General features: G+C 43.7%; 1 protein-coding gene across 5 annotated transcripts in view; it reads left to right on the top strand.

The window, feature by feature from the left end:
• The window catches only part of CACNA1B (calcium voltage-gated channel subunit alpha1 B), a 1,471,643-nt gene that overhangs the window by 927,238 nt on the left and 520,335 nt on the right, over window positions 1-24,070 (top strand). For all 5 annotated transcript variants that reach the window (XM_033960470.1, XM_033960471.1, XM_033960469.1 and 2 more), the window contains one exon: window positions 8,788-8,894. In XM_033960470.1, coding sequence (XP_033816361.1) covers window positions 8,788-8,894 — 107 coding nt within the window. The remainder of the gene's footprint in view (window positions 1-8,787; window positions 8,895-24,070) is intronic.

The raw sequence follows: 24,070 nt of genomic DNA, 5'->3' as shown, positions 1-24,070 counted from the left end.
TCTCTTTAGACTTGGAGGTGTGGATTTCCACCTCCTCTATTTTTGTTTTATCTGTTTTTTTAGTATATATCCTCCCACTCATCTGAATCCATAAGCTTTATTTCCACCCAAGAACCACTTTTAAATAAGTCACAACATCCCTCAAAAAATGTCAGTGTTTTCATCCTTCAGTGCATTATTTGCATGGTTACGTAACTCCCTTCTGTTGCAGCTGAGTGGACTGGATGCAGTTCCCCTGTGTCCCCAACAGGTGGCAGTCACAATTGTTCCCATTCTGTTTCAGTGCAAAAAGATAACTAGCATATATACTGGAATATAAACTGAGATTTTTGGGCTAAAAAAATGCCCCAAAATGGGGGTCTCTGTTTATATTCAGGTCAGCGCTGACTCCCCCTCCCCCCCCCCAAACCTGTTGCAGGCCTCTATCGGGCTTGCTGTGAGATCTGGTGGTCCAGCCGATTCTATAAATTTTTACACCTCTCCCGCCTCCCCACGTACCTTTAGTATCTCTGGTGGTCCAGTGGTGAACCGCGGCAGGAGCGACCTTCCTTCACTCCTGCCCGCGCAGAGCTGCTAGCTAATTGGCTGCCATAAGTTCTATCAGCTCTGCATGGGCAGGAGTGAATGAAGGTCACTTCTGCTGCGATTCACTGCTGGACCACCAGTAATACTAAAGATATGTGGGGGAGGCGGGAGGGAAGTAACATTTTTTTTTAATCAGCTGGGACAAGAGGCGGGAGGGATCTCTCCTGTCCCAGCTACTGCTGGACCACACCAGATCTCACAGAAAGCCCGATAGAGGCCTGCAACATGTTTTTTTTTTGTTTGTTTTTTTTTGGGGGGGGGCGACTCAGCCAGGTGGAGGCCTGCAAGTCATCGGGAGGGAAGTAGGTCAGGGTATAGAACCTGGCAGGGGAGGGAGGGAGTGAGGGGGCTGTGTGCAGAGACTGGCAGGGGAGTGAGTGAAGGGGCTAAATGCAGAGCCTGGCAGAGCAGTGAGGGAGGGGGAACAGGGTGCAGAGCTGGGCAAGACACTGCACTTCAATATTACCCTCCCCCCACCCCCGTTTATATTTGAGATGATCTTTTTTGGGGGGAGGAGGGAGAGATTACCTCAGTTTATATTTCAGTATATACAGTACTGGTTAAAAATCAAACTAAGCATAAAGACAATCTTCTTTTCAGTTCTGTCAGAAATCCACTTCCGTGAGGGGTGGGGAATCAAGTACAAATGCATGCATTTGGTGCAAGAATTTGGTTAATATTTTGTGAGTCCAGCTTATAGCAGTCACTCTATAGATGTTGAGCCATAACCAAGCCAAACCAGAGTTCTCTCTCTAGTCTTCAACCCTTTTGATTCCTTGTCACTTGCCCCTTTTGAGCCATCACATTTCCCCTTCATTTTGCTACCACTACATATGCTTCTGTTTTGTGTACACACATCATTCCACCTGTGCTTGTGAACCTCTTGCCCTAAGCAGATTATCTAAGTTGCTGCCCTGTTCATGTGATGCTGAACTACATATATGAAAAGCAAGGAACTGGCTTAAGGATTGAGGCACTGGCTCTTGATGCCAAAGCCTAAGGTTACTGAAAGCTACTATGCTCTTCTCCCTGTGTTGCTGCTGGCACAGTTACAGGTTTAAATGTGAGCACAGGTATTTCTTGTTTTCATTAGAAACAGGAAGTAAAGGAAAGGGATTGGGACTTGTATACCACCTTTTTGTAGTTTTACAACCACATTCAAAGCAGTTTTACATGCAGGTACTTCAAGCATTTTCCTTGTCTGTTCCAGTGGGCTCATAATCTATCTAATGTACCTAGGGCAGTGAAGAATTAAGCGATTTGCTCAGAGTCCTAAGGAGCAGCGCGGGGTTTAAATAGGGTTACCAGATGTCCGGATTTCCCCGGACATGTCCTCCTTTTTGAGGACATGTCCAGGGGTCTGGAGCTTTTCAAAACCCAACACTTTGTCAGGGTTTTGAAAAGCTTCTTCAATCACGTTGGTCAGGAGGACAGGCAGCAGGGGGCGGGATTGGGGTGTAAAGGGGCAAGGATGGGTAGAATTGGGAAGGCTTGGGGGTGGTTCTAGGGGTCCAGATTTTACTAAAGTAAAATCTGGTAACCCTAGTTACCAGCATATTCTCACATATGGGTGATGTCAACCACAGAGCCCCGATGCGAACTGCTTCACAAGCAGACTTGCTTGAAGAACTTTTGGAAAGTTTGCGACTGCCGAACCGCGCATGCACGAGTGCCTTCTCACCCGACATAGGGCACGTGTCTCCTTAGCGTCTCCTCGGTTCTAAGTTTTCCGCGGAGCCAAGAAGCCTCATTTTGACACTCTGCATGAAAGTTCTAACTCATGCCTTCTCTTCACCGCGGCTCATGTAATTCTTTTCTTTTATTTACAGGGTCGCTGTGTTGCATGTGAATTTTAAAAAAAAATTTAATTTTTTCGGTCATGTCAAGGTGGGGCCTGATCCGCGGCCTCAGCTTGCAGGCTTCATTTTTGCCGCGGCCATGTTTCATTTGATGTCCCGGCTGGTCACAGAATTCAGAAGTGTAGCCGGTGTCAGAGGGTAATCTCCATCACTGACCCACATAAGTGGTGTGTACGGTGTTTAGGATCCGACCATCGTCCGGAGTCATTCACCCACTGTGCTACACTTCGAAATAGAGCTCTTAAATATCGAGTTCAGATTGAAAAAATCTTCAACTAAAGCCTTGACCCCAATTGCGGCCTCAACCTCAACTCGGTTGAAGTCTTCTGTGTGGCCCAAAGCTTCATCCTCGACCTCGCAAAACCCTTCCTCGATAGGGAAGTCCTCATCCTCGGGGAAGTCGGCTAAATCCTCTCCAGAGGGGCCCTTATCCTCAGTGTCTCCCTTAGGAGTCACAGGCCATCCCAACAGCGACATTGGTGGACCCAGTCACTTCGAGACTTCCTAGGAAGAATGTGTCAAAATCAAGGCAACACTCTTCTTTGAGGTTATCTTCCTCGGACTCCATAGCCACACCAAATGTACCAGCTCCAGTGGCCTCCATATGGGCTTTGCAGAATATGCTGGAAGTAATTCTGCATCAGGAGTTTGGTAACATGCTTGCCAAATTAACTCCTACCTCGACCCTGCTTCCTGCAATCCAGCTGGAGCACTTAGCAGTAATACAAGGAGTCGAATACTTGAGAGTGCCTCGAGGTCAATCCACATACTCTGTGCAAGGAGTTGAGTCCTTGCGAGTGTCTCGAGATGCATCTGCACAAGGAGCTGAGTCCTTATCAGTGTCTCGACTTCGATCTCCAACTTCCAGCCCTACCTCTACACATAAGGCATTGCCTTTTTCAAGGCATGGGGCGAGTTCCCCGGGGTACAGTTCATCTCCAGACCATCTGTCGAGACATTCATTGAGGCCCAGGTCCTCTTCTTGAGACAGACCTCGTTTCTCAAGGCATCCAACTTCCTTGTCGATGAAATCTATGGTAGGGCCACAGCATTCACATCAGTCGAGTTCTTCTCCTGCGAGGTTTTCTTCACCAGCTGGTTCTTCAAACTGAAAACGTTTTGCTTCTCCGGCTCATTCTAGAAGTGGTCTTTCGTCTACTTCTTTGCCTATGGATTCTGATCTGCGCTATCAATATTCCAGAGAGGTTTCACCTTTCTCTGCCATGAGAGTTATTTCAAGGGGTTCTTGATCATCTTCACTTCAACAGGACCACCCCTCTTCTGATCCAGTGTCCTTTTTTAAAAAAATTTCTCTGTCAAATGTGTAAAGACCTCAACATCACTTTGGAGTCTGATTCAACATACTCTAAGGAGTATTTGGAAGAACTGGGTATGCTTGTCTGAGCATGGGAAATTGTTTGCCTCCATAGTTCGGCCGAAGCCTTCCACTGCTAAGAGTTACAGGTCTCCTCCATCTTATCAGAGGGGTTATCCTCAGAAGGCAGCACCTTATTCAAGGCCACCTCCTAAGAAACAACAGCAGCAACAAAACAGGCAGCGTAAACCTCAGACTCCTGCTGGGCCTAAGCCTACTCAGCTTTTTACACCATCTCACACAGAACATAACGTCAATCGTTTTGCCTCTGTTCTCGCCTCTTCCCATAGGAGGTCGTCTCCATCATTTTTATCATCGATGGGAACTCATTACCTCTGACCTCTGGATTCTCACAATCATCAGGGAAGGTTAGTCTTTTCACTTCCTTCAGATTCCACCAGATCTTCCCCCAAAAGAGTATCCTTCAAATCCATCACAGACCACCCTTCAACTTCAGGACAAGCTCTGCTTCGTCTTAGTGCCATCGAGGAACTTCCTCTGGAAAAGCAGAGTGCGGGGTTTTACTCCCGTTACTTCCTTATCCCGAAGAAAATGGGGGGGGGGGGGGGGTGGATCTGTGACCTATATTGGACACATTCCCATTCATCCAGCCTCTCATAATTTTCTCAGATTTTGGGTGGGAAATCATCATTTTCAATACAGAGTGCTGCTTTTCGGCCTGGCATCATCTCTTAGAGTTTTCACCAAGTGCCTAGTAGTGGTGGAAGCAGCTCTGCACAGCCATGGTCTCCAGGTTTTCCCGTACTTGGATGACTGGCTCATCAAAGATTCAACATCTCAGGGGGGGTTTTGTAGCGACCCAAAGGATTATTTGATTCCTCCAACATTTGGGGTTTGAAATAAACTTTCCAAAATCCCAGCTACAGTTCATTGGAGCTGTACTGGACACTGTATAACTCAGAGCATTCCTTCCTCAATAGCGTCAGGATGCTCTCATTCAGCTTTGTCTCAAGGTGTCGTCCCTCACTTCACTCTCAGCAAGACACATGATGGTTCTCCTAGGTCACATGGCTTCTACAGTTCATGTGACTTCTTTTGCCAGACTTCACCTCAGAATTCCTCAGTGGACAGTGACGTCTCAGTGGGCACAGGCTTCCGATCCACTCTCTCAACACATTACAGTGACTCCTTCATTGAGGCACTCCCTTCACTGATGGATGCTCTCTTTCAATCTCTCCAGAGGTTTGCTGTTTCAAACGCCCCCTCATCAGAAGGTCCTCACGACAGATTCCTCGACCTTCGCTTGTGGGGCTTATCTCGATGGTCTCCTTACTCAAGAGCATTGGTCCAGCACATATCGTCGGAGCCACATAAATCTGTTGGAACTCAGAGCGATTTTCAATGCTCTCAAAGCTTTTCAACATCTTCTTCACGATCAAGTAGTCCTCATTCATACAGACAATCAAGTCACCATGTACTTTGTCAACAAGTAGGGAGGAATGGGATCCCTCCCTCTTTGCAAGGAAGCTCAGAAAGTTTGGAATTGGGCAATTCTTCACAACACTTCTGACAGCAGTCTACATTCAAGGAGAGAAAAACTTTCTGGCGGACAAATTGAGTCATCTTCTATAACCTCATGAATGGACACTCAATTTGTCACCTCTCTATCACATTTTTCTCAATGGGGAACCCCTCAGATAGATCTATTTGTGTCTACCCATAACAACAAACTGCCTCAGTTTTGCTCCAGGATCTACTCTCCTCATCACCTGGAGGCAAATGCTTTTCTTCTAGAATGGACGAACAAATTCCTGTATGCGTTTCCTCCATTCCCTCTAGTTCTCAAGACGAACATGCCACCATGCTTCTGATAGCTCCTCGGTGGCCCAGACAACCTTCGTTCTCCCTTCTACTTCAACTCAGCAGCAGGGGGCCACTACTTCTACCAGTTTTTCCGTCTCTGCTTACACAGAGTCAGGGTTCTCTACTTCATCCCAACCTGTAGTCTCTGCATCTGACAGCTTGGTACCTTTCAACGTAATTGCCAATCTACAGTTCTCTCAATCTGTCAAAGACAATTTAGAGGCTTCCAGGAAGCCTACCACTAGGCAATGCTACAACCAGAAATTGGCTAGGTTTTCTGCTTGGTACGCTCTTCAACAAAAGGAGCCTCAGACTACCTCCTTATCTTCAGTTCTGGATTACCTGTTTCACTTATCTCAATCAGGACTAAAAGCAACATCCATTCAAGTCCATCTCAGTGCAATTGCTGCTTTTCATCAGCCATTGGAGGAGAAACCTTTATCTGCTCATCATGTGGTTTCCAGATTTATGAAAGGGTTTTTCCAATGTCAAACCACCTCTCAAATGTGGTTCTTGCTAGGTTAATGAAGCCTCCATTTGAACCACTGTCTTCAGCTCATCCCAAATATCTCACTTGGAAAGTGGTCTTTCTCATTGCTCGCAGAGTCAGTGAGCTACAAGTTTTTGTAGCGGACCCACCTTTCACAGTATTCCATCAAGACAAGGTGGTCCTTTGTACTCATCCTAAATTCTTCCTAAAAGCTTCTTATTCATTGATGCCTTCGGCTAATTATGCTACTATTCTTTTTTTATTAAACCCCTTAGTCCTTTTGTTTTTTCCCATATATGTTTTCTTTTCTGTATTTAGTGTAGTTCTCCCCCTATCCTTTTGTTCTTATTACATTTATTTTGTATCTTGTTCGTCTGAGTATATTTTGTTTGTTTAATATTGTTGTTTTTAATTCTGGTTTTTATCTGTGTTCTTATCCCTATTTTATTGCTGTAATATGCTTAGTATTTTGATAAGCATTTTATCAAATTTACAATAAACTTGGAAACTTTCAGAATTTCATCTCGATCAATCCATTGCACTTCCAGTGTTTTTTTTTTTTCCAAAACCTCATTATCACCCTGGAGAAATAGCTCTTCATACTTTGGACTGCAAGCGTGCTTTGGCTTTCTACTTACAAAGGATTAAGCAACAAAGATCTTCTCCAACTTTTTATCTCTTTCGATCCAAACAAGTTGGAACATCCAGTGTCGAAGCGAATCATCTCCAACTGGTTGGCTGCTTGCATCTCTTTCTGCTATGCTCAGGCTGGACTGCATCTAGAAGGTCGAGTCACAGCCATAAAGTTAGAGCCATGGTGGCATCTATAGCATTCCTTAGATCTACTCATATTGAGGAAATATGCAAATCTGCCACTTGGTCCTCGGTTCACTTTGGCCAGGAAGTATTACAAAATTTATTCTCCTGAATTGCCAACACTCCCACCATCCCATTCTGGTTAGCTTGGAGGTCACCCATATGTGAGAATATGCTGCCTGCTTGTCCTGGGATAAAGCACAGTTGCTTACCATAATAGGTGTTATACCGTAATAGGTGTTATCCACGGACAGCAGGCAGATATTCTCACAACCCACCCATCTCCCCTGGTTGTCTTCTTTGCTAGCTATCTGAACTGAGCAGACGCTGAGGAGACGTGCGCCCTACATAGGGTGGAAAGGCACTCGCGCATGCGCGGTGCGGCAGTTGCGAACTTTCCAAAAGTTTTTCAAGCAAGTCTGCTTGTGAAGCTGTCCACATCGGGGCTCTGTGGTTGACGTCACCCATATATGAGAATATCTGCCTGCTGTCCCTAGATAACGCCTGTTATGGTAAGTAACTGTGCTGTATGAACCCACAACCTCAGGATGCTGAGGTTGTAGCTCCAACCACTATACCACACTCTCCTCTTTGTTCTCATATTTAAACTTGTGTCAGTACTAGCAGCAGTATAGACAAGAGATTATAGCAGCAAAAGCAAAGTAGATGCTAGCACTGCTTTTAAAAGTATATAGTAAGGAGCTGATGCATGCATACTAGCAGGCAGATGGGGAGAGCTGATTGTGGGGGGAAGCTGATGTGGGCTTCAAGATGGGTACTCCAAAGCAAAGGTTGTCTCAGGGTGCCACACCCCTTGAGCTGAATGAGTCATGTGGAGTAGGGATGTCTGTGGAACAGTAAGCAGGTTTTTCTAGGGAGGGGGCCTGAGAGGAGGAAATAAGAAAATATGCCAGGGAAAGAAGGTACGAAGCATCCCTTGGATCAAGGATGGGTGAGGAGAAAGAGAAGGCTAGACCGGAAGGAGAAAGTTGGAAAAAGGAATGTGGGGAGGGAGGGTGGACGCCATTAGAGTGTAGAGCAGTGCTTCTGTACTCGGTCCTTGAGGCACACCCAGCCAGTTGAGTTTTCAGGATATCCACAATGAATATGTATGAGATAGATTTTCATCCATTGCCTTCTTGGCATGCAGGTCTATCTCATGCATATGGAAATCCTGAAAATGTGACTTGTTGGAGTATGCCCTAAAGACTGGGTTGACGGGCACTAGTGTAGAGAATAATTCAGGAATCAAAGAAAAAGACAAAGAGCTGAGCAAATTAGAGTGAGGCAATAAAGTAAGAAAAGAAAATAGATTGAGACAAAGATGGAGAAAGACTATTGAAAGAAAATTTTAAAAAACAGGTAGAAGATAAAACAAACCAGAGATTCCAAACATAGGCAGGAGAATAATTTGTTTCAGTTTTGGTTAAGATTCACTGCCATGTCCTATTCTGCGCCTCAGTGTCAATCATCTTCAGTTTTTATGCTGAGTTAGATGTATTTTAGATTAACAATGCATTATTTCTATTGTTAATTGCTTTGAGTTACTGTTCTGTGCAAGAACAGAGGTCTATACATATAAATTAGAGGACAGAATGTGTCCCAGTTTGGCTTTGTCAAACTTTCATGCTTGCCTACCTTCAGTGGTTTAGCCTTGAAAATGGGATACATTTACAGCCCTCGGGCACTGAAACTTGGTACATGAGTACATATAACTGTAACAGGATATCTCTATATGAAGAAGAGAGGCATGTTCACTTACAGTCTTCTGTGTAATGCGGTAGGTTTCTGCATGAGCAAATATGAATAAGGAATACCATTGGACTTTTCTCAAACAGGATGAAGAGGAGCTGGAAGAAGCGACAAATCAGAAACTTGCTCTCCAAAAGGCCAAGGAAGTGGCAGAAGTTAGCCCCATATCAGCAGCGAACATTTCTATAGCAGCGTAAGCATTAGTTTATTCCTTATCAAATCTTCAATGAAACAGAATCTGGGTCAGCAAAAAGCAGAAATATATTTGAGTGTAAAGCCAGTCCAAGTAGTTTGCCATTTTTCTGAGTCATTTCTTTCATATTTCTTTCTTTTATCTTTTTATTAATGCTGTTGTATCTTTGACCTTAAATTGCACCTGCTGTAATTTCATATCTGCATGAAAATAACAATAGGAAATTTATTTTCAGCTTTATTCGCCAAATTGTCAAATCTGATTACTCAATTTGACCTTTTCAGTGAACAAATCATACATAGGGTTTTCCTTTTGTTTTGTTTTTACCTTCCTGTGATTTAAGCCAAAGTAAATTTCAATCTTATAAACTAGGGACTAAAGGCCAGATTCTGCAAATGGTGCCGTTATCGGGCGGTGCTTCCAAACATGGTGCTGTTCACATGTCAGTCACCCATCAGTGCCGTTTGCAGAATCACAGCTATATGAAACGTAGGCGCTGGAAATGGCACCTATGGCCACCTTCCAGTTTTAAACACACCTATGCTGTAAGGCACTTCCTTAGATGGGAGAATGGTGTTGGCAAGTACCCAATCTCCGTGAATAACAAGCCAATTATTACCAATAATTGGGTGCTAATTATCAGTACTAATTAGAATCAATTAAAATTTATGCTGCATTTTTAATCACTGGGATCCAAGTGTAAATTTTACAGGCCTATTCAAGAAAAGGGCATGGCCATGGAATGGTCATAGGAGGGTCAGAAGCATTCTTGCAATTTATGCATGCTGTTATAGAATAACGGAGATCAGCACCTAATTTAGGCACAAGGATTTACACTAGGGTTTAGTTAGTGTAAATCCTCATACCTAGGAGCAGATCACAGCGCTGTTCTACAAACAATACCTAACTTTGAGTGCTGCTTATAGAATAGCATTTAGCGTGTTTTTAGTTGGCACTGATTTTTCTGTGCTTAGTGTGCAATAGTGCTGCCCGATTCAGGGAGAAAAAATGTGATTCGATTCAGCCTATTGAATTGATTTTTCGATTTGATTCAATTTTCCTGCCCAATTGGGTGTTTTTTTAAAACCATCCTGGTGGGTTTATTTTATAACCTCTTCACCCCTTTTATAGCCTCTTCACCCCCTTTGCCTTCTCCTAACCACACTGGCGCTGTGGTGTAAACAAACATAAAAGACTTTTCCTCTCTCTGTTAAATCCTAGCTCACATGTGCAGTCTAACACCAGCTCTGGCAGGATACATGTTTCAAATCTGACATATTGTAATCACAAAACAGAAAATAAAATTAGTTGTTCTACCTTTTGTTGTCTGGTCATTATTCAAATCTTGTTGGTCCCAGGCTCTGGTTGTCTTCTGATAACTTGCTTGCCAGGGTCTCCTTCTTTCTTCTTTTTCCATGCTAACTATCCATGTTCCATCTCTGTCCTCCCCTTCCATTTCCCTTCCCTCCCCTAGAGGTCTGGCATCTTTCCTTTTTTTCATCTCCATCCATAGAGCCACCTTTTCTCAACTACCCTTTCATCCAGCATCTCTCCCTCCTTCCCCACCACCCCAGGGTCCACCATCTCTCTCTTTCTTTTCCCAACTATCCTCCTATCCAGTATCTCTCTCCCTTTCCTCCCTAAATCCCATTGCCCATCATCTCTCTCCCTCTCCTCTATTTTTAGACCCATTATTTCTTCCCCCCCAAAGTCCGGCATATGCATGTCTCTTTGAACCCTCCCCTTCCTCCTCCCTCTGTGTACTTCTACACCAGGGCCCATTCCCCTGAAGGTCTGTCCTCCCCAAAGGCCTACACCCCACCCCTGAAGGCCTGCACCCAAGGCCTTCCTGTCCCCCCCCCCCGAAGGCCTGCACCCAAGGTCTGTCTGTCCCCCCTGAAGGTCTGTACACCCCTCCCCCCAAAAGCCTGCACCCTCCCCGGAAGGCCTGTACAACCTCCCCCACTGAAGGACTGCACCCTCCCCGGAATGCCTGTACAACCCCCCCCCCCCGAAGGATCAGCAGCGCTGTCTCTTGTTGGCCAGCCGCTGCCGCTCCTACTTTAGAGGGCGAGTGGGGAATGTCAGTCGGGAAGTGCTTCTGTACTGCTTCCCCCCTGGCCTCCTGGATCAATTTACCTAATTTCAGCAGCCTGGATAAGATCGCTAGTGCTAGCAATCTTTGCAAGCTGCCATCGGGTCTTCCGAGCTGCCTTCTCTCTGCCGCGGTCCCACCCCTCCTCTGACGCCAGTGGAGGGGGCGGGACTGCGGCAGAGAAAAGGCAGCTCGGAAGACCTGATGGCAGCTTGCACAGATCACTAGCACTAGCGATCTTATCCAGGCTGCTGAAATTATGTAAATTGATGCCGGGAGGCCAGGGGGGAAGCAGTACAGAAGCACTTCCCGACTGACATTCCCCACTCGCCCTCTAAAGTAGGAGCGGCAGCGGCTGGCCAACAAGAGACAGCGCTGCTGATCCTGTTTTAGGGGGGGAGGGTTAGTCGCCGAATTGGGAGGCCAATTTTTTTTTGTTTTGTTTTTGAATCGATTCAAACCGAATCACCCGAAATGAATCGGTGAATCGGGCAGCACTAGTGTGCAAGCTTTGGAAATCCTAACACACATGATTAAAGATGTGTATGTGTTGGGAGATTTTCTAAAATCCTACTTCTTTGTAGAGAATGACACGGTGGTTGTTACCCGCGGCTAGCCGCAAGTATCCGCGGGTAACCCGCCGAAACGGGGAAAGAAAAATTAGTGGTCGCTGCGGGGACGGGGACAAGGCCATTCACTGCCCCGTGGAGCGATGAATGGTCTTGTCTCCGCAGTGAGGCAATCGAGGATCGCGCGGTCCAGCAGCCCCCACCCACTGGATCGCAGCGTTCCACCATCTCCCTCCCTCCAGCTCACCTTAGATGCAGAGTTTGCCAGCTTTCTTTTTCGCCCAGCCGCACGTGCGGCTGCTCAAGTTGTTCAATCTTCTCCTCTGCTGCAACTTCCTGTTTCCAGTTGCATCAGAGGAGATGATTGAACAACTGAGCAGCCGCGCGTGTGACTGGGTGAAAAAGAAAGCCGGCAAACTCGGCATCTAAGGTGAGGTGGAGGGAGGGAGCTGGCGTAACGCTGCAATCAGGCGGGAGGGGGCTGCTGGACGTGTTCCCAGCTAACACTAGTAAGGAGAGAGTGAAAGGGAAAGAGATTCTGGGACAAGGGGATGAAGAGGAAGAGAAAGAAACCCACAGCAGGAAAGAAAGGGGAAGACAGGCAGGTGAGCCAGATGCTGGAAGCAGGAGAGGGGGAAAGAAGCTAGATGGGGTTGAAGAGAAGAGACACATTGGTGAGGAAGAGAGGGGAAATCTGGACAGGAAGGTAACAGAAACAGAGGGGAAATTATGTACATGGGGGCATAGGGACAGAGACATAGGGACAAAGGGGACATGCCATGGGGATGGTATATGGACACAGGGGGGGGGCAATGGCAGATACATAGGGGAGATATTAGAAATGGGGAAAATAGGAGCACAGAAGCGAGATAGTTTGTGGGGATGGGACAGGGACCGAGCTCGCAGGCTCCAGTGGCTTGCACAAATTACATTGTAACGTGCCATGAAAATAAGAGGGAGGAAGGTAGATAGATAGGCCACGCGAGAGGAGCTGAAGGGTAGTAGAAAGGAACAGATGGTAAAGGAGGGAGGGAAGGGTGGTGATGGAAAGGAATAGGACAGACATTGAAGGAGGGTGGAGAGGAACAGACCCTGAAGGGAAATGTGGAAGACAGAGTGGGAAGAAGACAGATGCCACACTATGGGGGAGCGGAGGGAAGAAGATGGGTGCTAGACCAATTGGGGGGGGTGAAGGGAGAGGCACAGTAACAGCAAATGGAAGACGCAGAGAGAAGACACACAGTGGATGGAAGGAATTGAATGAGAAGATGTGGAAAGCAGAAACCAGACAACAAAGGTAGAAAAAAAAATTATATTTATTTATTTATTTTTTTGCTTTAGGATAAAGTAGTATATTAGTTGTGTTGATAAAAATTTATAAAAAAGCCCTGCCAGCTGAACATCTCTTTCTCTAGTTCAGCAGCCAGAACTTTGATTTATAAGGAAGGAATAAGCTAAATATTGCAGTACTGAGGCTTATATGGATGCTGTGGGGATTGTGACGGGGCGGTGAAGGGAACGGTGGGCCGGGGACGGGGCAGTGACGGGGACAGATTTTTTCCCCGAGTCATTCTCTACTTCTTTGCTCAAAATCTTATTTGATGCATGTAAATTCCTTTGAACAAGGGCCTCTTATTAATTGCCTATCCACATGTTAACAATTCCCCCCTCAAAGCAATGTACTTTATTACACTACTCCCTCCGTATCTGCAGTTTCGTATCTGCGGATTCGCTTATTCGTTATTTTTCGGCTGCTGACTCCGCCCCCTAATTTTCATCACTGAACCCGGCGTTTCACATTGGAAATCGCTGCTCCCAGCGTTGTATGGAGCAAATCACAGGTCGGGTTATTCACGGTATTTTTTTTCAGGTCTATTTTACCGAAAAACCTCATAACATGCAAAAAAGTTATTTGCGTTATTTCTGCCCGCATCCCCCGCGAATACGGAGGGAGAAGTATGGAAAAACATTGCAATAAAGCAATGAAAAATGGATTCCTAGAAAGTAAAGTTTAAAAAATCATCCACTTAAAAATCTAGCTACCCTGCCTAAATATTTCCTAATTTAGAGGACATATTCAGTAGAACCTGCATATGTTTGGAGTCTGGGAGCAACCAACCAAGACTATTACTGCTTTCTAAGACTCCAGTAGTAATTCTATCATTGAAGCTCCAGAGGCAGACAGTAGATAAATGAGGGGCTATAACCAGAAATACTTTGGATCTTTACTGCAGATATTAAATCTGAAATGCATATCAGGGAACTTATGTTTAAAATGTTTATGAGGGCCCAGCATTTTATGCCGCCGCCTCCTCCTCCTCCTTCGAGTTTCCATCTCAACCAGAAACAGCTTCTGTGAGTGATTGGAGGCACCTGGAACCTCAGGTGCCTCTAATCTTCAGGTTCCTGCTCCACAACAGCTCCTAAGAAGCAGTTATGATCCAAGACAGGAGCCAGACTTCCAATAATTGGAGGGAGGTTAATGGCTTATTGGGGTAAAAAAATAAAATAACACCAATAACAGTACAAATAATTACAAAAGAGAGATAAAACAACATTAATTATATGGCGTGCTTGATAGTATACAGTCTAGACAGGACTGACAAGAAACAGTAGACAGATTGGGAAGAAATACAATTGTTTCTTTTGGATAGCTTGAAATGAGAAGGAATAGAAAGGGACTAGGTATTGAAGGCTTCTTTAGACAGATGGCTTTTAAGAAGGCCCTTGAAGCAATCCAAGTTATTTTCTTCTCTAACAAGAGCGGGCAGAGTGTTCCAAAGTTGGGGAACAACCACGGAAAAGATGTTTTGATGTTTGGTGCCAATTAGAGAATGACACGGGGACTGTTTACTGCGGTAAAACGTGGTCAGCACAGTAAATCCGCAGGAATGGAGACATATGCAACTGGTTTACTGCAGAAACGGGGACAAGACCTTTTTACCGCCCCATGGGAGCGATGAAAAGTCTTGCTTCTGTGGTAAAAAAAATTGCGCCCGTGTCACGCGGCATCTCCTCCCCAGTTCCTCTTGTGCCTATTTTACCTTCAGGAACCAGCCATGCCACAATTAAGACAGAAGGAATCCAAAACCAAAGCCTGAGAGCAATGTGATTTGAAGAATAAAATTACCAGACAACAAAAGGTAGAAAAAAATTAATTTATTTTATATTTTGTGATTAGAATATTTCAGATCTGAAATATGTATCCTGCTAGAGCTGGTATTAGACATAACTGGGGACCACAAAGCCCAGGCTGTGTTTCTTTAGCTTCCAGCTGGCTTAGAGCTCTCTCTCTGACCAGTGGGCAGTTGCCCTAATTCACTCCTCTAACACTATTCTTGCCATGTGTGACTAAAGTATTCTGTTAGCTTGATTTTTCTGTGTAGCATTCTGTAGTAATTTGGTTTGTTCAGTTTTCACAATAGTGGAGGGGATATTTGTGAAAGGGAGGGGAGACAGGGGTTTTGTTGATCCTTGCTGTGTATTATTAGTGTTTATAAAGTGACAATTATACTTTAATAAAATAAGTTCAGTATAACTATTCGAGGTCTGTGCAGATGGGATCTGACAGCTCGCAGGGACAGGGACCGAGCTCGCAGGGACGGGGATGAGCTCGCGGAGATGGGGCAGGAACGGTGATAAATTTTTTCCTGTGTCATTCTCTAGGCCAATTACTCGCAATGAGGGAATGGTAAGTAGTTTATGGTCTGAAATACTGAGAAGGCTGGTCGGCTCGTACAGCATCGGGTATTTTTCGATAAATTGGAGAGATTTGGTCTGAAGTGTTTTAAAGGTTAGTAATGCAATTTTATAAGAAATCTCATTTTTTATTGGTACCTAATGGGCCTTACGTAACAGAGGGGGTTACGTGATCAAGTTTTTTGGATTTTGTTATAATTTTAATGGCGGTATTTTGAATTATTTGTAGGCGCTTGATTTTCTTTTGAGTGGTTCCAGTGAGAAGGCTATTACAGTAATCTAATTTTGCTATGACTAATGAGTGGACCAGAATGTTCAAGGATTTGGGTTTTAAGAATTTGGAAATTGAGCGGATCATCCAAAGTTTGAAAAAGCATGATTTGATGACAGTACTGATGTGATCATAAAATAATAACTGTGTAGAATGTTACCCCTAGGATTTTTATGAGGGAACTGAGAGCCATCCGCTTGGCACTGCAGACATTCAAAAGTGCACTACAGGACAAATCAGTTCAATATTTCTAAGACAATGCAATGGCGATGGCCTATGTCAATTGGCAAGGGAGCACCAAGTGTACCTCTCTCGCCTGGAATCTCACCTAAGGGTATGGACAATGTGCATGAGAATCACTGTAATGACAGTCCTGAAATTATTCAATGACAAATAATCCCATAAACAACGTAACAGAAGTTTAAAGAAGGCATGGGATATTACTGACTTCACCTGCAGTTTAAAAGAGAGAGAATTCAACACAACCCCTAAATATCTGCATTTCTGAAGTACAGGAACCACCACATTAGCCAATAACATCTCAGACAGAAAGGACAATAATGCTCTCTCCCAGCCTACGCAAAGCACCTCAGTTTTCGCAACATTCAGCTTTAACTGATTCAAACTCTTCCAATTCTGAATTATATTGAAACAATTCTGAAGACAGGACTTATCCACTGGGATCAAGAGCTGTATGTCATCAGCATATAGATAAAAATTAATACCAAGCGCTCGCAATTCTTTACACAACGGCTGCAAATAGATGTTGAACAGCATCGCTGACAGAGAAGACCCATGTGGCATGCCACATTTCAGTGTGGCCCACTCAGACTTCTCCTGACCTGATTCAACAAAAATGTATAATCCTCCAAAAAGGAGCAAAACCACTCAATCACTGTACCACCAACCTCCGGTGCTCGCAACTGAGACAACATGATACAATGATTGACTGTGTCAAATGCGGCCGAAATATCCATAAGGTTCATGAAATGAGATCCCATGATCTCTACTCATTTTGTTGAATTTAGTAGCAAATGGAGATGTGGTTCACGGAGAATCATGACTGGGATATAGTTATACTGGGCTATAATCTATTCAGGAAAGACCCAATAGACTCCCCGCCAACTACAGACCCATCACCTCAATACCAATATATGTTAAACTAATAGAAGGACTAGTTGTACAATATCTCACTAACTACCTGGAAGACCACAACCTACTTCACCCCTCTCAATCAGGGTTCAGAACCAATTATAGCACAGAAACTCTACTAGTAACCCTACTTGACATAGCCCAACAGCACCTTAGCAAAAGCAGAAGGATGTTGATAATTCAACTTGATCTCTCCACTGCATTCGACCTGGTCGACCACTCCATTCTACTACAGATACTTGAAACCATAGGGATCTCTGGCAGGGTACACAACTGGTTCCAAGGATTCCTCAAATCAAGAACTTACAGAGTAAAGTCAAACGATCTCAAATCAGAACCCTGGTCTAACCCCTGTGGAGTCCTACAGGGATTGCCACTTATCCCCTACGCTCTTCAACCTCTTCATATCCTCCCTTGGGATCACCCTAGATAACCTAAATGTAACTTCATTCAGCTACGCAGACGACATCACCATACTCCTACCCTTCAATTCACCTGACTCCACCTCAACAGAAAAATTGGAAAAAACTCTTGAAACAGTGAAAAAATGGATGATAGTCCATAAATTGAAGCTGAACTCAGATAAAACAAAATTTCTTTAGCTCGAAAAGGACAAAACCCCCTCCATCTCAGAACTAGAAATAAATGCCACCAAATACCCAATACAGTCCGCTCTTAAACTCCTAGGAGTAACGATAGACAGATGCTGCACAATGCAGGTCCAAATCAACAAGACTACCCAGAAAGCATTCTTAATCATGCGCAATTTACGAAAAATTAGAAAATTCTTTGACAAATAGCAATATAGGCTCATAGCCCAATCCCTAGTCCTAGGTCTAATGGACTACTGCAACATCCTCTATCTACCATGCCCTGCAAACTTGATAAAACAACTACAGACTGTACAAAACACAGCTCTCAGACTGATCTACTCGCTAAGAAAATGACCACATCACCAATGCCTACCTAGACTCACACTGGTTACCTATACAAGCACGAATCCAATTCAAATTATACGGTATATTATTCAAAGCAATAAATGGCACCTCCCCTACTTACCTAAACAACCGCCTAAATCAAAACCTACCAGACAAAGGAGAACTCAGTCCCTATTTACCTTCCCCCCATTCAAAGGTACTCTGCGCAAGAAGTTGTTTGACAACCTACTAGCAACGCAAGCAGTGAAACTTGACCACACCATCTCCAATCTACTGACAACAACGAACGACTTTAAATCATTCTGAAAAGAAATAAAAACCCTGCTCTTCAAAAAATTTATACAGCTCTTCTAACCCCTCCCCTTATCCCCCTCCCTTATAATTCCCCCCCCCAAAGCCTCTTCCTATTCTGCAATTTCTTCTTCTCCAAAGACTCAACCATATAAACAACTCCTCAACTTGCAAATCTCCTGGAAATGTAACCAACTCCCTAAACTTAATTCCCCTAGAAATGTCCAGTTATCTTTTTGTAACCCAAAACTCCTAAATTGTATTTTTCCTGAAAATGTCCAGTTAGTCTCTTTTGTAATCCGCCTAGAACTGCAAGGTACGGGCGGAATAGAAGTCATTAATGTAATGTAATGTAAAATGAAAAAGAGGGGGAGTGGCATTATATGTCAAAAGATCATATTAAAGCCACACAATTGCAGGATCTGCAGGATAAGGAAGAGGCAATGTGGGTCAATGTGGAAAAGGGAATGTAAAATGTATTTACATTGGTGTAATATACAGGCCTCCTTCATAGACAGTAGAAATGGACAGAGTTTTATTAGTAGACCTTCAGAATCTATAATAATAAAACCCTAGCCGCACATGTGCACTTGAAACGCTGTGCCTCCACATGCACAGTGGAAGAACGGCCGAGCAGGGATGCGTTTCTGTGCAGTGGCAGCAATCCTGATCCACCAACCCCCATTCCTTACCCAAAGCAGCAGTGGCAGCACTGTAAACAGGCTGTACGCAGCAAGCCCTGGCAGGGCCTTTCCTCTGTCGCATCACTTCGGATGCAGTAGAGGAAAGGCCCTGTCGGGGCTGGCCACGAGCAGCCTGTTTACAGCACTGCCACTACTGTTTTGTGTAAGGAATGGGGGGCTGGCGGGTCAGGACTGCTGCCACTGCTACTGCTTTGGGGCACAGAGGGAGGGATAAGGGATTGGTAGTTCAGGACCACTGCTGCCGCCTCGGGTAAGTAATGGGGGTCCAGGATGCCAGACTCACGTGGAGGGAGGGCAGACCTGTGGGGGCGGTGGACCAGATGTGTGTGTGTGGAGGGTCCATCAGGGTGAAGGGCTGGGGAGGGGCAGCCTTCCCAAAGATGCAGTGCAGTAGCCAGGGAGGAGGTAAGTGGGGTAGGGGTAGGGTTTGAATTGGTACAGGCTCTGGTGCTGGCGTGCGGTTAGGTGAAGAGGGTTAAAGTAATGGGGAAGGGGAGAGTTGCAGTACCGTGGGGAGGGCAGGGGAGAGATGAAAGAGAAATTGGTCGTGGGGTGGGGTACAAGAGAGAGAGTAAAAAAGGAAGAGAAGCTGGGTGGGGGTGGAATATAGTGACAGGAAGAATGGCCTTGGAGGCAATGGAAGGAAGGATAGATAGGAATGGAGCTGGGACTGAAAGTGTGATAAATGCAGTGGAGGATCGATGAGGGCCAAAAGGGTACAGAGGACTAAGGAAATGGTGATGGATAGCACTGGGAGCCAATAGAAGAAAGAAAGACAGAAAGACAGACAGGGGGCAGGGAGAGAGACAGAAAGAAAGAAAGATGGGGGCAGGGAAAGAGACAGAAAGTAAGAAAGATGTGGCAGGGTATGAGATGGAAAGAAAAACGGGGGCAGGGTATGAGACGGAAAGAAAGACGGGGGCAGGGAGAGAAAAAGAAAAAGACAGAGGCAAGGAGAGAGACAGAAAGAAAGAAAGACGGAGGCAGGGAGAGAGAAAGAAAGAAATACGCAGGCAGGGAGACAGAAAGACAGAAACAAAGATGGGGGAAAGAGACAGAACAAAAGATGGGGACAAGAAGACAGAAAGAAAGAAAGGGGGAGGAAGAGAGACAGAAAGAAAGAAAGACAAGGGCAGGAAGAGAGACAGAAAGAAAGAAAGACGGGGGCAGGGAGACAGAAGGAAAGAAAGACGGGGGCAGGGAGACAGAAAGAAAGAAAGACGGAGGCAGGGAGGCAGAAAGAAAGAAAGATGGGGCAGGAAGAAAGAAAGAGACAGGGGCAGGAAGAGAGACAGAAAGAAAGAGACGGAGGCAGGCAAGGAGACAGAAAGAAAGATGGAGGCAGGCAGGGAGACAGAAAGAAAGAAAGAAAGAAAGACGGAGGCATAAGAACATAATAATTGCCGCTGCTGGATCAGACCAGTGGTCCATCGTGCCCAGCAATCCACTCACGTGGCGGCCCCCTGGTCAAAGACCAGCACCCTAACTGAGACTAGCCCTACCTCCGTACATTCTGATTCAGCATTTAACTTTGTCTTGAATCCCTGGAGGGTGTTCTCCCCTATGGCAGACTCCGGATGAGCATTCCAGTTTTCTATCAGTCTCTGGGTGAAAAAGAACTTCCTTACGTTCGTACGGAATCTATCCCCTTTTAATTTTAGAGAGTGCCCTCTCATTCTCCCTACCTTGGAGAGGGTAAACAATCTGTCCTTATCTACCAAGTCTATTCCCTTCAGTACCTTGAATGTTTCGATCATGTCCCCTCAATCTCCTCTGTTCGAGGGAGAAGAGGCCCAGTTTCTCTAATCTTTCGATGTACTGCAACTCCTCCAGTCCCTTAACCATCTTAGTCGCTCTTCTCTGGACCCTTTCGAGTAGTACCGTGTTCTTCTTCATGTACGGTGACCAGTGCTGGATGCAGTACTCCAGGTGAGTGCGCACCATAGCCCGGTACAACGGCATGATAACCTTCACCGATCTAGCAGGCAGGGAGAAAGACAGACAGAAAGAAAGATGGGGACAGGGAGAGAGATGGAAAGAAAGAAAGAGATGGGGGCAGGGAGAGAGACAGAAAGAGGGAGAAATTCCACACATCTATTCTAGCACCCGTTAATGTAACGTGCTTAAATACTAGTATAGCTATAAAAGGGGAAGTATTATTAATAGGTTATTTTAACATGCCAGATGTTGATTGGGGTATCCTAATTGTGGGGTCTTCTGGAAGTAGGTTGATCCTAGATCTTCTACAAGGAGAACTATGCTAGCAATTGGTAATGGAACCCACTTGGGATGGAGCCATACTGGACTTAGTACTTACAAATGGGAAAAGTGTTTCTGATGTTGCTTATGACAATTCTTATGTAATGTTACAACTCTAGTAACCTCCTGACAACTCTTTTGTAATCCGCCTTGAACCGCAAGGTAATGGTGGAATAGAAATTGCTAATGTAATGTAATGTTACAGTGGGTGATCTGGCATCCAGTGATCACAGCATGGTGTGGTTTAATATTAAGACAGGGCTTATTCAAAAGTAAAAGTTCTAGACTTAAAACTAACTTTGTTCAGATGGGAGATTACGGCAAGGTGTTGTCTGGATGAGAACATCTGGAAGAAGTAGGAAAGCAGTGGGCAAAACTGAAAAGAGCTATTGTAAGGGCAACAAAACATTTTATAAGGAAAGTAAAAGTAAGAGAAAAAGAAGGCCTCTTTGTTTCTCAAAAGTAGCTGAAAAGGTAAGTAACAAGAGGTTAGCTTTCATAAAACACAGAAAGAAGAAGACAGGCTAAAATATCTGGAAAAGTTAAGAGAATGTAGTCGAGGAAAGCAGATATGCAAATGGAAGAAAAAATAGCTGACAGGATAAAATGGAGGGGATAAAATAGGGATGTAGAAAATTGGAACGGAAATGGAAAAAAACTAACTTAGATTCAGATAAGAGTATCTGGAGAGCTAATATTAAGAAATATAATCTAGTGATCAGGACCGCAAGAAAATATTATTATGGTTTTAAGATAGCTAGATCAAATAATCAAAGTAGCACCCTTTTCAAACTCTGGCACTCATTAATTTCAGTAAAAACAAGATTGAAGCAAAATTGCATTCCAACTGTTGAGGAGTTAGCAATGTTTTTAACAGCAAAATTACAATCATTAGGGATACTTTTCCTGCTATTAACCTTGATGACTTCTCCTTAGACTCTAATGGATTAACAGTAACCTTTGTGGATTGTTTTTGGAATGTCTTCGATCCAGTTTCAGAATTTCAAGTTTTAAAATTATGCGAAAAATTAAAAAGGTGCAGCTGCACTTTGGATCCTTTTCCTTCCTATCTCTACTGGGATATTACTTGGTTGACCTTATTACTAAATCATTTTCTTAACAATGGTCATTTTTCGTTGAGTATGGGCAATATAATTCTAACGCCTATATTGAAAAGTGCTGATTTGGACCCTTCAGTTCCTTCTCATTATCACCCAATTGTGAATATACCTTTGATGACAAAAATGATAGAATCAATTATTTCAAGTCAACTCTTCAATTATTTAGAAAAATTTTCTATCCTACTGCCATTTCAACCTGGGTTCAGACCAAATTTCAGCACAGAAATTCTTTTACTATCATTAATTTCAAAGATCCAAAATAAATTACATTACATTACATTACATTGTACTTGTTAACCGCATAATCACAAGTTCAACGCAGTTTACAAAAGACTATTAACAGTAAACATAATGCGGAAAATAGAATAAGTTAGTTAATCAGATACTTGGAGAAAAGGTAGGCCTTCAGCTGCATTTTAAAATGTTTATAGGAATAGGCTGTAAGCAATAATGCTCGGAATTCTTTGTCATGGGAGGCAGCTTGGAACACTAGAGTGTGATTAAAACATTTCTTGCTTCTGCAACCCTTGATAGAAGGAAAATTAAACAAGGGATGAGTTTTTCTACTATAATTATATGAAGCTAAACAAAATCTGTTAACCAAGTAAAGAGGAGCTGTTCCATATAGGGCCTTATAACAGAAGCAGCCCAACTTGAACAGTACAAAAGCCTCCATGGGCAGCCAATGTAACTCACAGTAATAAGGTGTGACGTGGTCATATTTCTTCAGGCCGTATATCAGCCTGACCGCTTTATTCTGTATTAGTATCAGTCTCACTAGTTCTTTCTTAGTGATTGTCAAATAGACAATGTTACAATAAATATGCGGTGCTGTTACAATTTGATCTGTTGGTTGCATTCGATGTGATGCACCATGATAACTTGATCCTTGATTTTACATTGAAAACAGGTATTTTATTACATTTAGATTTCCCCCCCCCCCCCAGAATCCTGGGTATTATTTTGGACTCATCACTTACATTTCATGATCAGATAAACTCTCTGGCAAAGAAGTGTTTCTTTAGTCTGCATATGCTGAGGAAAGTTAGATCACTATTTCATCAGGAACATTATTTAGTGTTGGTATGGTCCACTGTGCTTGCTCAGCTGGATTATTGCAATTCTGTTTACTTGGGTATTAAACAGGGTAGTCTAGATCGGCTAAGGTTTATACAAAGCATGACAGCTAAACTTATCTTTGGAAAAGAAAGTACGATCATGTTTCTTCTTTGTTGAGATTGCTTCACTGGCTCCATTTCATTTTAGGATGCAGTTTAAGTGTACATGCATTATCTTTAAGTTCCTTTATAGAATAGTTGACCCTTCAGTTCCCATATATTGGAATACTATCAGATTTTGCTATTCGAGGATTACACAGATATATAAATTATCATTTCCCTCTTCTAGAGGACTTAAATCTGTTGGGAAACTTAGCAAATCTATGGTATTCAAACTGGTAGAAATTTGGAAAAAACTTCCTGACTCCGTAAGACTGATAGGTCAGTTACAACAATTTTGAAAAGATCTAAAAACTTGGTTGTTCACGCAATACCTTAGTGGCTTACCTACTGAAGTGTCACATTAATAGCATATTTTAACTCTTTTAGTTTTCTGTTTTATTTTTATATCTTGGTCTTAATTATTAGTGAATTTATGTAAGTAATTCATTAATAGCATTTTTATGCTTTTAGATTTATATTCTATTATATATTCTGATATTAATCACTTGTGAACCGTGTCGAGCTCCTTCAGGAGATGACCCGGTATATAAACCGAAGACTAGATTAGATTAAAAAGAAGTGCAAAAGTGGCATTGTGAGACTCAAAGGTGATGAGGAGAAATATATAGAAGCTGATAAAGATAAGGCTGAATTGGTTAACAAATATTTCTGTTCTGTGTTCACAGCTGAAGCGCTGGGAGCAGGACCGCAAAAGACAAATGTAAGTAGGAATGGAGGTGATGTAGACTGATCGATTTTCAGAGGATTGTGTTTGTGAGGAGCTAGCTAAACTAAAGGTAGACAAAGCGATGGGGTTGGATGGTGTACATCCAAAGGAACTTAGGGAAGTTCTGGCG

Source organism: Geotrypetes seraphini, chromosome 10 (genome assembly GCF_902459505.1).
Source record: "Geotrypetes seraphini chromosome 10, aGeoSer1.1, whole genome shotgun sequence".
In the NCBI taxonomy this organism is placed as follows: Eukaryota; Metazoa; Chordata; class Amphibia; order Gymnophiona; family Dermophiidae; genus Geotrypetes; species Geotrypetes seraphini.
Note: the sequence above shows the minus strand (reverse complement) of the source record. Positions and strands in the feature narration are given on the sequence as shown.